Source organism: Trachinotus anak, unplaced genomic scaffold (assembly GCF_046630095.1).
Source record: "Trachinotus anak isolate AG129_WGS33_773 ecotype Australia unplaced genomic scaffold, CSIRO_AGI_Tana_v1 ptg000011l, whole genome shotgun sequence".
In the NCBI taxonomy this organism is placed as follows: Eukaryota; Metazoa; Chordata; class Actinopteri; order Carangiformes; family Carangidae; genus Trachinotus; species Trachinotus anak.
In genome coordinates, this window is record NW_027273862.1 from 10,562,680 (window position 1) to 10,577,122 (window position 14,443).

The following is a 14,443-nucleotide window of genomic DNA, read 5'->3' on the forward strand; positions in this document are numbered from 1 at the left end:
TCTGTGATCAATCTCATTTACAGTCTAAAATAAGCGACCGCTGAGGGATTCACTTTACCCTACAATATGTGACTCGCAAGATAAATTTGTATCTGATGATGTAAAACAATACAGAGCACCAGTTGTTGTATTTTCAATGGACTGAAACCTTGATGCCTGATTACGCTGATAGTGTTTCATCTGTCATTGCAGCGCACAGTTGTATACACAGGTTCATTACTGGGGGGTCCTGTGACTTAGTATTGGATAACATGGACACAATAGGACTGATAACTATAGTATCATGTTAAAGGGCCTAATTTTAAACCGCTAAGCTTTTATATCTCTGGCAGCAGTTTGGAGATTAATTACACTTTGTGTTTTCTGACTTCTTGGAAGTGGGGAGAGGGAGAGGATTGCATCATTTTGTGCTACATGCAAAGGCTGAACACGGAGGCTACAGTTGTGTGCTGCTGCAGTAATTACATCCTGTGTGTGTTTGTGTGTATGCGAGTGAGAGTGTGTGCGTTAACTACTCTAATTAGGATGCTCAGGAGAACTTGTTGACTTAACAATTGACCATGGAGTCAGCGTGTGCATTTAGCAGCTTTTTTCTCCCATCCATGAACTCTGCTTCTTAACTGAAAATATGTTCCTTCAAGCTCTTCTAAATCATCTACCTCCTTATCTGCCATTCACAGCCTAGTCTGGTGTTTGTTGTTAACCCCAGTGCCATATTCAAATGAGGGTTGTAAAGGTTTAGGGTTAATAAATAGCCTGGTGAAGCTGTGTCGGGTAGGTGTGATAATGTGTGCTAGCAAGGGTGACCCTAATTAACACAGGGCTATGGTCAATAAGTCATGTGTGAAAGACCAACACCACCTCATTCATCAGTGCATAATACTTATGCATACACACACAGTACACATTTAAGCATGTAACCTGTGTAACAAAGCCTGATGACATAGTTTTTTTCAGCCTCATTTTTCACAGCCTCACATGTGAATGCAAACATCAAATCTGTTTACTTTTTCACATAAACCGATAAGTCAGATTTAGTCGCTCTCTCCCACTGTCACACAGGCACAGTCAGAGACGCCGCCGCTGTCAAAGTAGCTGGCTGCGCTCGCACTCAAAAAAAGTGTGAGAAAAGTTTGTGAGTGACACAGTTCAACCGGGAATGTAAGCTCTCCCTTTGAGCCTGTGGCTAAAAATAGCTTTCTGTGCCAGCCCAGCTCTGTAGGCCATATTTTGAAGTAGCAACGTGGAGCTTCACCGAGCTCAGAGTTTTAGGAGGTCGCAGCACACTCTCTTAAGTAGACCACATTCACCCCAGTTTGACAGACAGATAGATCAAGATCGACGAACATATGAAAATATCGCAAGTGTACGTTGATTCATAAAGCGCAAGAGATTTACATTTATGGTGCCTGTTTGTAGACTCAAAAAATCTTAAAGTAGTTATGCATAATCTACATTTTAAAGTAGTTTATATAACCACTAGGTCTGGCTTTGTGATTAATTTTGCTAGTCTAAGGGATACCAACCTTCTGTGTATAATTAATGTGATTAAAACTACCATCAGCACATCGCCCTAGCATTACCTTTCCTCCCTCCAGCCCATGATTTTCACTCCGTTGAATACACCTTAGTAAAACATTCAATGTTTTTTTGGAACATTTGTCTTTATTGTATAACAACAAAGCAGAGACCAAATTATTATTTTGCTTGTTCATCATACATGAAATAAACTATCACAGACTTGTGTCAGTGGCACGAGAGGGAAAATGAATGTGAATGTGTAGAAAACTGTTCTGGTTAGCAAGCAGATGGCCCTTGTGACGCACACCAGAGCATGCTTGCGATGTGTGTATGTGTGTGACAGAGAAATGGTATATTGTGTTTGTGTGTCTGTTTAATGTTGTGGAGGTGTGTGTGTGTGTGTGTGTGTGTGTGTGTGTGTGTGTGTGTGTGTGTGTGTAAAGCAGGAGACACAGGAGGTGAGGAGACAGACTGACAGACAGATGGACAGACAAGTTCAGGATCCAACCCCACTGCAGGGTCACTCAGCCGAGACATTCAATCTGAAATAAACCTGGCATTTGGGATTAAAGTGAAGTGTACACTGGATAATTTAATACTTTATAAACTTAATATTGTATATGTCAGTATTAACTGAAAATGTGACAATAACAGTGAATCTGGACTTAATTCAAATATAAAAATGGTATGTGATAATAGAAGATGTAAAATAGCTGCTTTGAAATTTCAGCTGACAGCCAGCAAGGATTTATTTTTATTAGGTTTTCCAATATTAAAAAACCCCCCACAAAACTAAAGATGGTGTTAACAAAGGCAGTGAACTGGAAAAGCAAAGAAAGAAATTTCCAACATAGCAGCATGGGATGTATCTCAATGTCACCAAAATACGCAGCTTTGTGTATTTCTTCTACTTTGATGTCTTGATCAAAACAGATCAAAGTTTGGTTGGGTGCTGCCACCATGAAATATTATCAAAGACAGGTTTTTCATGGTCACTCCATTTGGTGTAGACACCATGGAGTGTCAGTATCTCAAAAAAAAAAAAAAAAAAGAATCTGTTCACTTTATTCCTATTAAAGGATTTAGGATCAGCAAGTATATATGATGATTGATAGAATATCATTATTGTTTTTATGTTGATTAATGTCTACAGTCTATCCCCAGTGTGACTGCCAGCCAGGTTTGCCAAATCCTTGTAAACTTGTGTGTTTGGCCACTTCATAAACACAGTAGTGGCTTGAAGACTGGGCTCTCCTGTGAGGATGACTACAGCAGTCATGGTGACAGAATCTGAAGCCCCTGTGCTGCCGACCCATGCATTTAACTAATAATCACCACGTGACGATCCCTATGTTTACAGGGCATTAATGGGAAGGAGTAGCATGTGTGTGATTGTCTGTGTGCGCATGTAAGCAGTTATTGTAGTGTCGGTAGTGTGCGCAGTGTGTGCCCTGCCCAAATGCACAGCTGCCTCAAACTGCGAGCACAGCTTTGAGGGTTAAGAATAGGCCGAGCCCTGCTGCCTGCATGCCTTGAGAGAGACACTGACACAGCACACACACAGACACACTCAGGGAGTGACACACATTATACTGTAGATGTAATCAAATATACGAGGCAGTGTCCGTGCAGTAAACACATCTTTTAAATATACTTTTTTTTATGGTTCTGTTTTTCTGTCCTGACAGGGGCACAGACTTTTTAGAAACACACTCTTGTTGGAATGTTAAATATGAGGCTGCAACCAGCTTAGCCACCTTAGCTTAGCATAAAGCCTGGAAAAGGGGTGAAGAACTGCCCTGGCTTCCTCTAAAGGTAACAGATGCTCCTGGCAGCACCTCTAAAGCTTTCTATTTGTTTTGTACATACCCATATTTATTTGTTTAATACATACAAAAAACCTGAATTGAGAAAATGACACCTTGTGGTTTTTCAGAGGTTATGTGCCGGGCTGTTTCTTGATGGGAAGCAGTCCCTTCATGAAGTCTTCACTGATTGCTCTTGTAAAATCACAACTTATTGTTTTAACAAGATATTATATGTTTATTAGGAAGCTTTAGAAGTGCCGGTATGTGGATTTGTTACCTTCAGAGAGAACCAGGCTTGCTGTTCACCCCCATTTCCACTCTTTACGCTAAGCTAGGCTAATCGCCTGCTGGCTGTGGCTTCATATTTAGCAGACAGATATGAAAGTGTTGATTTTCTTAAGTGAGTCCTGCAGAGTTTAACTGTTGATGTCACATCAAGACAAGTAGCTCATTGTAATGAGAAATGCTGTCAGATCCCACTGAGAATCAACAGCAACATCCCAGACTTCACAGTTAAGCTCACGGGCAATTGCTTTCTGACTGTACACTCCCTGAATGTTGCACAACGGCTGAGAGCCGTAAATGAGTAAAACAAGTGAGCAGTGAAGAGGCCAAATTCGAGCAATCCAAAAAAGACTTGGATATTTTTCCCAGGAGTTGGCCGACCAGGCCGCAGAAAAAATTCCAGTGAATATTGGATTTACCTTTGACAGGTGGCAAGAAATATGACTGCGGGTGTATCCCAAACGAAATTAAACATAAAATTAGACTTGGAAATGACCTTTTTTGTTGGCTTCTTTTGTAAATTGTCTTGATTCGCATTTTTCCTTTGGAAAGGCCTGAAAATTTGATTTAAACTTGATAGATGTTTTTTCCTTCTGCAAATCCACCTGTTTCATTAGTTGTTATTTCTATGATCAACAACCATCACTCAACAGAAGTGTTAATCAAGCCACTCAATGGTTGGCAACGCTAGCTGAGCAACCCTTTTATGAAACATTGGGGTCATGGGTGAAATTACATCAGAAAAACTAGTTCTTCATAAACCTATTTGTATGCATGTTTACACAACCAGGATGAAATGTAAACATAACTGTAATTCATTAAACTGTAATTATTTGTATGAAATAAGCAGATATAAATCATTCAGTGTTTTTTTTTGTTTTTTTCCCCCGCATGTGTGTGTATGGGACATCTTAGTCAGAGTTTTCATGCTACAATTAGCCAACCATAACAGAGTAGTAACACAGAACTCCTGATTTGATTGTATGAAAAAACGACAGTAAAAGGAAAATACGTTTCTGCTGTTGCTTGTTAAAAACAATGGCAAATATTTGCTGGTCTTTTCCCCTGAAACAAGGGGAAACCGACTTTCTGTGTCATCTTTCCATACAATTAAGGTCTTAGAGAGTGTAATGCAGAGGTCTTGGCAGAAGCTAGAGCCTGGTGTGAAGACAGTGCCAGTGCTGCCTTGTTTTTTAGACAGGAGGAGGGGAAGCCTGGAAATCTCTCAGTGCGGATGAAAGCGACTTATTGACTCTTGGTTCATGTTATACGTGCCATATTATTATGAAGATTGATAGTGCCATCTATAATGTGGATTTTGTCATGGTTCTGTTTGTTGCGTTGGCTGCTCTTGTTGCTCTTCCTGACTGACTGGAAAATGAATACTAGTCATCACATTTCTCACGGTGCACAAATGAGGACTTTACAATGCGATCAAGTAGATATCACTCCCCCCACTAAATGCATAGCTGCTGAAGTGTGTGTGTGTGTATGTGTGTGTGTGTGAGAGAGTTTCTCTGTGAGCTTTTGGTGTGTCACCTCAGTGTGTTTCCGTGAAAGCGGCACCATATCTTGTTCAATGTAATCATAACACGGAAAATAGTATTTTTCTTGACTCCACTTTTAAACAGTTTGAAAAGCAAATGGTTTGTTGATTAACAAAAATAAAAGTGTCAGCCCCTCATATGTAAACACTTGCTACTTTCTTTGTCATAGTAAATTGAATTTATCTGGATTTTGGACTGACAGATTATTTGAAGATTTATCCTTGTGCTTTAAGAAACCATAACAGGCTTTTGTTACATTTTTGGAGGAAAGCAGGATTCAAAATGCAGACAACTCAAAAATGGGATAAGTGGAAAAAAAGTGTTTTAAAAACAGTAAATCCAAAAAAAATACACAGGAGCACTATGAACGGGAACTTTACTGGAAAACAACAGGCATACAAGAGAAAAACACAGGAGCTAAGCAGCAAAACAGATGAACTGACACAGACAAAGGGGAAGACAGAGACTTAAATACACAAGGGAGGCAAGGGCGATTAAACACAGGTGAAACATGTTAGGGTGGGGCAGACAATCAAACTGGAGGGAAGAAAGAAAGAGGCACAACAAGAGACACAAGGAAAACTACGACAAAATAGAACAGGAAATCAACGAATTACCAAAAATAAAGAGTCAAAGTCCAAAAGTCCAAACAAAGAGTTATCAGAAATAGTCCTGTCAGGGCAAACCATGACACTATTTTTCCAATTTTCTGAAATTTTATAGACAAACAAATGATAGATAATGAAAATAATCACTAGTTGTATCTCTACTGTTGTATATGGAATAGGAGACGTTAACAAGAACTCTGCTTTAAGTGAAAAAATAAAAAAAAATCAGATTTATTTTTCATGACCCACCGCCACCCATTAAATGGTGTAATTATGGTTTTCACACCAGAAACTCATCAGCGTCATCCTCTGTTCTGATAAGTTCTCCAGTATCTACTATAAACCATCGTAGTGGGCTTTGCTGATCTCCCCTGGCGGCCATTTGGGCTCCAGTGGTTTCCTCCCAGAAACCCAGTCCTGTGGTCATCTGCTGAGTGGAGCCACTATTCTGTGTCTTGCATCAAAGATAGAAGTCTTGTGAATCACTTACTGTCACATCAAATGGGAAATCCACCGATGATTCACAGAGATGAGTGACTTTGAGAAACTGACTTTTTAACGAGCCTCTCCGGTGTGCTCTGTGCCCTCACCCACTCACTCACTTACTCCAAAAGTGAAATTAAAATAAAACAGAAAAGGGTCAGAGAGCAGAAGCAGCAGAGTTAAAAGAGTGAACCAGAAAAGGCTTTACTGAGCAGACCTGGAAGATTTCAATACAAATTCCATTAACTGACCACCTATTTCCAATGTGTGCGATCACTCAGTGGATTTTTACTTCACGTTTGCTCTCCTACCCGAGGCTTTGTGAAGACGTATGCATGTCATTACAGGGCGCTGCTAATGGAAACTGTGTGCTTTGATATTCCCTCTTGCAGGCAACCAAGTCTTGCCTCTTTCTGTTCCCTGTGCACAAATGTTTTCCATTGTGGCATGTTGTCTTCATTTGCTGGACTGAACAATCACTCAATCTCTGAGCTATTTGCTTAAGGTGCTCTGCCAGAGTAATGTTTTTTTATTCCTGGGTCAGGGAACTTTTTTCAGTGTGTCATAGAGGGTTATGATAATTACCCATTTTCCATTTCGACAGTTGACATGTTTATCGTACTGAGTGTCCATCTGCCCATTTCACGTCTGTTTTGCATTATGGAAATCTTTTCAATATACCTCCATGGACGGCACTTTAGAAGTGAGATTACCCAATCACAGAATTGAGAGATTAGAGACTCCTGACACCAGTTAATTTAGCATAAGTAGAGTTGACAATAAATTAAGTTTCGAGTTCAACAATATTCTTTAAAAGCTGCAAAAAAAAGTGTCTGTGTGACATTTTGTTGGCACATTTTTAGTGAGTGAGCTTTTTTATGAGTATATAGGAGTTATGTCTTTCTCATGCACAGTCTTGTGACATTAATCTGAACCCTCTTGCTTGTTCCAGACTCTCACTGATGAGTACTGCCGCTCAGTAGCAGTGCTAAACCCAACAAAGGACTGTAACCAGCCTAGTTCACAGAGATTTAAGACTGTTTCCTCTGCACTCAAAGGCAAAGGCTCCTCTGTATTCATTAAGCTGTGCAGACAGCACATTACCACCACTGCTCTTGGAAATGTCAAATTACTTGAAGCGATGTGGTCCTAAATATTAGAATTAACCTTTTTATAATAGAATGTGTCTGCACGATGAGAAACTGCCCTGCTCGTGCAAGCTCACAGGGGAAGGAGCAATCTGATGTAAGCCTGGTGGTAAAAGGCTACTGGCAGTAGCACCTGCAGTAGCAGTAGTCGGCTGACTGCAGATGTATATTTTGACTAGGGAGCCCCCCCTCCCAGTCATCTGCAGAGGATCTCCTTTCGGTGGAGCCGTCCCGAGCCACACTTACTACACCGGCTTTCTGTTGCACTGTCATGAACAATACCAGTAAATCTGAGAAAACACTATCATCATGTGAAACTTGTCACAGGCTGTGCTCGACTCAAACCTCTCTTTCACTTCTGGATCATTGATGTGTGGAGCTCCAGCTTAAATTGAGTGACTGTCTCTGAAGCATTGATTGCTCACTGATCTGGGAAAACCAACCTTCTGTTTAATGTAAAATACTTGTACCTAACAATTGAGCTTTTTATAGCTTTTAAGTTTTTTTCTTTTTCTTTTTTTTTTTTGGAGAGAAACTTTTGTAGTTCGCTTAAGTTTAATTTGAATTTTAAAGTTTTAGTTTTTCCTCCTCACATGCCGACTTTTATCATAACATCGATTCAGTAGGTTGTTGACATCCAGACAGACGGAAAACAATATGAGACATAAATGTTCCGAGGTGCCGTCTCCTCCTTTGCATTTCAAGTCTGTTTTGAGACTGAGATGGAAATTCTCCTCCAACAATAAGTACGACTTTTGTCAAATGGCCAACCAAATCAGATTGTCCAACTTTATCCGTTGAGCGCAGCTGTAATATCAAGAGTGAGGCCTCAAAATATTTTCTGACAGATTGTGTGGAGACCTTTTTTTTTTTTTTTATGAGAAAAGCGAGTGAATCAAATTGAGAGGAATTAGTCTGAAGTTGCACTTGCTTGAGTCACGGGTTTTCGGGTTGTTTTATGCTAAATGCTCTCAGCGCGTCTCGCCTGAGTTATATAATCAGTCGATAGGTTAATGTTTGCCTCTGCAACAATCTAATCGTTACAGCGGAAAGTGATATGTTTTTGCAGACGCCCACTTGATGTCGGTCTGTCACACTTCACACTACATTGCTCATATTCCTGTGGTGTTACAGCAGATTCACTCCCATGAATCAACTGTGCTACAGAGTTTACCACATAACATTGTGAGGCTTATGACAGGCCCATAAATATCGCTCTGTGATTGACCCAGGAATTTAAGTTATAAGTTTTGAAATTAAATCCATTTTACAGACCATGGTCAATTTTGAAAGTTAGGCATAGACCCCTTTGAGGTATTTTATGCATTTTATTTTCTGTGTTAACAGAGTTAGGGGTGAAAGTCAGTGTGGAGCTTGGACAACAGTAGCACAGTGACTAGCTTTTTCATGTTATCGATACAGCTGCTCTGCTGTGCCACTTGTTCTTTACCACTTGTAAGGTGCTGTTTATTTTGAGCACAGTTGCACACTTGTCTTTTGAAAGGTCACGGCCTTTAAAGGAGATGTGAAGTCCTCCATCACAGTTTTATTTCACCAATGGAATCTGACAAATCGATAAACTGGCCAACTTGTTGTATATTATACCTCAGCCTTCTATATACAAAGGTAAATGTTTGCTTTGATAGTCACAGTGTAGTCGTGGTGGTGCTGTGAGTGTGACTCTGTGCGTGTGTGTGTGTGTGTGTGTGTGTGAATATGGTTGACATGGGAAAGGAAGAGCCTCCCACGCTAACAGGATGATGTGAGTGATGGTGGCCAGACACAAAAGCAAGTAGCAGAAAACACAAATAAAACAACAGAATGTACACCAAGGCTCAGGGTTAAACCTGTTGCTCCTGTGACAAACAATATGTACAATGACTGAGGTGAAAATGTGGTTAATACACACGAAACACACGCTGTAGTCTGGTGAAATAGTGAAACAGATAGGAAGGTAAGATTTTAAATGTAAAGATTACACTGATATTTTATAATAATATCACGTTTTACTTAACTGATGAAGATTGTAGTAATATTTTTATAGAACACATTTGTTTCATAGATGTATATAGTTTGTGTTCAAGTCCCCTGTGTGTGTGTGTGTGTGTGTGTGTGTGTGTGTGTGTGTGTCATTAAATTTAAATACGGTTTCTTTTTCTCATGAAACAGAGGTGGCTGGGTTGATTTGCTCATCATCGTTGAGTCAGCCCTGCCACCTTTTTTTTTTAATAAACTGACTTACAGTAAAACATTTGTTTATTATGGCCTGGGGAATGTGCAATTTAAAGCACAGTTGTACGAATGGACGGAGATAGGTGGTGAACAAACAAGCTTCGTTTTCACAGGTTTTGACGTTTGTCATGTTCAGACAAGTCTGCTTGTAAATCGCCCAGTGTCAAACTGGGCTAGAGGGCTCTGCTGCACCCTCCCAAACCAGTTTGCCCAGACTGATTTCTGTGCTCCGTGTCTCTGGCCTGTCATCGTCACCTTCAAAACATTTCAGGCAAATCACATGAAGAAGTCACAGGACAAAAACTTAGCACACATATTATTGTAATGGAAAAAACATTCACATCATATTTTCCATAAATTCCAAACAAATGGAAGTTTTCTCTGTCTCTCTCTGTCCTCGTGTCTTTCCTCACCACGTCAAAGTATCTGAAGTTGATTTACATCATGGCTGCTGTTTTTACTGGCTCCCTGCTGTGTCTCTTGTGGTCCCAGTGTAAATACTGAATGGAGGCTGCAGATGTAAAACAACCACGCAAGCTGGCTGAAATAAAAATTAAAAAAACAAACAAAGAAGAGGCAACAGCGCAGAGAAAAAGTTATCTGTTATTTAAAATCAGGCTCTAACTGAGTCAGTGGAGTAATTAACCTCGCTGTGCCTGAGTGCCTCTCTGGGCTCAACTGCGCGTTTTTTTAAACAACGGTTTGGTTTTACACAGCTCCTCCGCCATGCTTACAAACCCCATGAACAGGCCTGAGGAAATGAAGTGATCCACCATTAAAGCTCTAATGAAGTAACGGACAGCTCCTGCTGGTCGGCCCCCCTCACAGGAGTGTGTTTATAGGAGTCAGTGTGCTGTGGTAACTGGTAACGTTTCTTGGACTCAAACAAAGGTCAGACCTGGCACATCCAGTGAATGGAATAGTTTTTCTCATTTGTTCTGTCAGGAGTTATTACATCTCGCATCAGAGCTGTGACTTTGTGACCTTTGGGTTTGTCAGTCTGTCTGAGTTTTTCCACTTTGAGCTCTTGGCTGTTTGAGTTTGAGCTTTCAGTCTTGAGAAACTCGGTGAAGGACAACGCTGCCCTCTGCTGGAATGAAATATATAGTGCCCACAATGTAAAATGTGCTGCTCCAAAGCAAACAAACATCAATTCTAAATAGTAATAAGTGTTTTTTTGTGCGTTTCTCTCTTCACAGTCAATGAAATCATCGGCAGAGACATGTCCCAGTCCCCCAGCGCCCATGGTCCTCCGTCAGCACACAACCAGTCATAGCTTAGCCCTTGGCCTCCGACACAGCCTCTTGGCTCTTGAACCACCCTCTCCAGCTCTTAACCCCACAGCCCCACAGCTCTAACATAGACCCTGCTCCTGGCCAAGGTCCTGGTCCTGTGTGCGATGGGACAAGAGAGCAGGAGGGGACAAGACTGGGGTCAGAGACAGAATACATTTGGAGATTCTGTTAAAGCCTCATGGGCCTTCTCGACCACCAGCCTGACAAGAAGACACTCTCATTTCGGATTTCATTTAAAACTCTACAGTTTAGAGATCTAGACAAAAACACTCACAACTCAGATTACACAGAAAAGTGAGCAGGAGAATGCAGCCATGTCCATTTACGCTTCATTAGGTGTGTGCCTGACCCTTCAAAGCACCGCTGTCTTCTTGACCAATCAGCTTTCTGTGAGTTCAGAGCACTCACTTTCCAAATAACTCTCTGTAGCGGAGGCAAGAGTACGTCTTGCCGTCCCTCCCTCACCAGCATTGACCTTCATAAATGAGGGCATCTTGAGACATATAAGAGATTCAGGGGTGCACAGTGTTTTCACAGCAAGCCAGAGCTGGGATTCAGGGGCTGCTGCAGTACTGAAGTTAAAGAGTTTCTCAGACAGCGTTTCATTACTCTTCAGTGTACTGCAGCTGCCAGGATGCTTCACAATATTGTGGCTTTGCCTGAGTGAAAGTGAGGCACAGCGTGAGATGATGTGACAGAACTTGTCACTCTTGGCAGTTGGAGATTATAGACCTGAAAACTGAATTATTGGCCATGAAATCTGATCACCAAATTCAAATCAAAGTAAGTAAAACTCCCACTTTTTTTTTTTTTCGCTCATGGCTTAGTGATGACGACACTTTCCACCCCACCCCAACCCCCCAACCCCCACCCTCCCTTTTAAATAACAAAACCATTCAGGTCTGGATTGCAGGGGCCTGGCAGAGGAGAGCGAGCTCCTCTGACGCTGGTCTGGGATCTGCAACCTGCTACATTCCACAACTTGTAGAAACCTTGCAGCCATGTAGATATCTGTACATGACCCCCTCCCCTCCCCTCCCCCTTCTCTCTGTACGTCCTCCCTCTCCTTTATTCTTTATCATCAAGTTGAACAAATGCCTTATCAACATTTAGCAGCTTTGAATGGTAGTGAAAGCTTTTTCTTTTTTTTTGTTTTGCACAGCTGGCTTTGAGTTTGACTGTAATATTATTTCATAAACAGATGTGCAACTCTGTGGTTCATGTGGATATGATTTCATGAATCCTGAGGAGAGATGAGTGGGACTCAGGATTGAGTTAACTCTCCGGATCATTTTCATTCACCAAGATTTGAAGATGCCCGTTATTTCCATGTTACAGAGAAGTGTTTTTTATTCATCCACAAAGACAAACCTCTCTTCCTCTAAAATTTATTTTCATGCAACTCCCCAGATCTCCCAGGGGCCTTTGTGTGCCTTCTATATCCTGACAGGCACCATACCTGTGACATACGACAGCCTAGGTGACATATAATAGGAAATAATTTGACAAAAGTTTTAAAAGTATTTTATACAGATGTCTATATATTGTATTTATGTATTGACCCCTTCTGTGCCCTTTCCCAAAGCCCAAAGTCTAGAGAACATCTGGATGTAATGGGGTCTTCCACATCCCCCTGTTTGCAACAATCAATATTTGCTGTTCACAATCAAAGACTTCATTCATATTTCCTGGACTGACAGATATGCAGAGCCTGTATGGCAGCAATAACATAGTCATGAGAAAAGAGTATTTTCAGGCAGGGTTCTAGTTATAATGAGGATGTAAACACGGATTCTGGTTTGAAGATTTCCATTGGCTTTTTTTGCCTTAAGCTTGACAATGATGCTCAGCTGAGGAGTGTTGCTTGTAATAGTTTGAAGTCAGTTTCCAGGTGAAAATGATTTTGCTATGCATTAAAATTCTGCCTAATGCCTTTAAAATGAGGGGAAAAAGACAAAAAAGACCTTGATGCCTATAGAAGTAGAATGTAGACTTGTAGATGCTTGATTGATTCTGTTAGCATCCTGGATTTGTCCGTCAGCCAATCTGCCTTGTCGAGGACACAGTGCAAGCATCTTAAAAAGTTCAGTTATGTGTGTGTGTGTGTGTGTGTGAATGGATGGATGGCTGGTGTTTGTACCAAATATGCTGTTCAGAAGACAGGAATTTTAGTCCTATTTTCAACAACAGAAGCACACACTTGTATTTAGGCTATGCAAACTATAAGAAGCAAATGTGAGACATGACATTAAATATGAGAAATGAGATTATTAAATATTTGTAATGTTGCTTATGAACTTCACAGAGCAGAAAAAATAAACATTCAGATAGTGAGAGTATCATGTCACTATGTAAACTATTAGGATGCCTTAACTCTTGTTTGAAAACCAGTTTGTCAGTGTGTCTGTATGCTGTTCTGGGTTGATTTTTTTTTTTTTTTCCATGACTAAGACATAAGTCGGTAACTTTTATTATTTTGTTTGTTTTTTGGGGGCACAGGGTGGACATTGAGGGTTGGGTGGGAGAAGGGAGGTGGCTTTTTTTTGCATATGAAGCTGGTTCTGCAGCTTGAAAGACTTAAGTCAACAAAAAATGAAACAAAACCAGCATTGACAGTAAACTCTGGCTGCCGTCCTCTTCTGTCACAACCAAAGACCGAACAATATGTTCCCATTTTACATTATGGTAAAGCAACAGAGACTGTACAACTCTATTTTTGATACTTTGAAATGGATGTCATTCCTAAAAGGTTGGGGACGTGTATGAGTGTTGAGAATATATGTATATGTATATATATACATATATACATATACATATATGAAATTGTTTTGTAAAATAAAAGGGAAATACAGGTTTAGCTGATGTTTACCGAGCCTTGTATTGTCATTTCTTGTATATTTTGTATGTTAAAATTTTGTAATTTTTAAGACTGCAGTGCTTTTTGAAATTATTCAAAGGGAATACCTTGCATCATACTGTAGGCTCTAAAGTAGTGTATATCAATAAAACAGAAAACTCAGCCATGGCTCTGTCTCCTTTATCATTTATATGTGTTTGATACAAAAGCTGCCTTTTCTTTACCAACTCTGTTCCCTGTCTGTTGTTCCAAAACCATCTCACCAACTTTACCCTGTTCACAACTCACGCTGCAAGTACTTACTCATCTGTGGCAATACTACACCAGCACAACAAAGGTCATGTACTGTAAACACTGCGGCACAGTCATATATTCCCATCTGTGGAGGCCACTGGTTTGGTGCTAATTTACATCAATGACAGGTGAAGTGTGTTTGTAGCGCCCTCTGGTGGTATTAACAAAAAAAGATTAGAGAATCCAATCATGTGGGGCAAATATCTGCTGCTGAAAATCATGAGATAGACAACTCCTCAAAACACCATCAGTGCTAAACACACCGACTGTGCAGTCATTCTCTATCTTTTCTTTTGTGCATGTCTTTCACATGTAATCAGCACTGTACTGTAAGTGTGGGTGTAACTGCTAATGACCTAGTAGAA

At 40.5% G+C, this 14,443-nt stretch overlaps 1 protein-coding gene across 3 annotated transcripts in view; it reads left to right on the top strand.

Annotated features, from left to right (window-relative positions):
* nfatc3a (nuclear factor of activated T cells 3a) overlaps window positions 1-13,946 on the top strand; it is a 63,408-nt gene extending 49,462 nt beyond the window's left edge. For all 3 annotated transcript variants that reach the window (XM_071490091.1, XM_071490092.1, XM_071490093.1), the window contains exon 10: window positions 10,832-13,946. In XM_071490091.1, the coding sequence (XP_071346192.1) occupies window positions 10,832-10,908 (77 nt within the window). In that variant the 3' untranslated portion in view covers window positions 10,909-13,946. The remainder of the gene's footprint in view (window positions 1-10,831) is intronic.
* The last annotated feature ends 497 nt before the right edge of the window (window positions 13,947-14,443 follow it).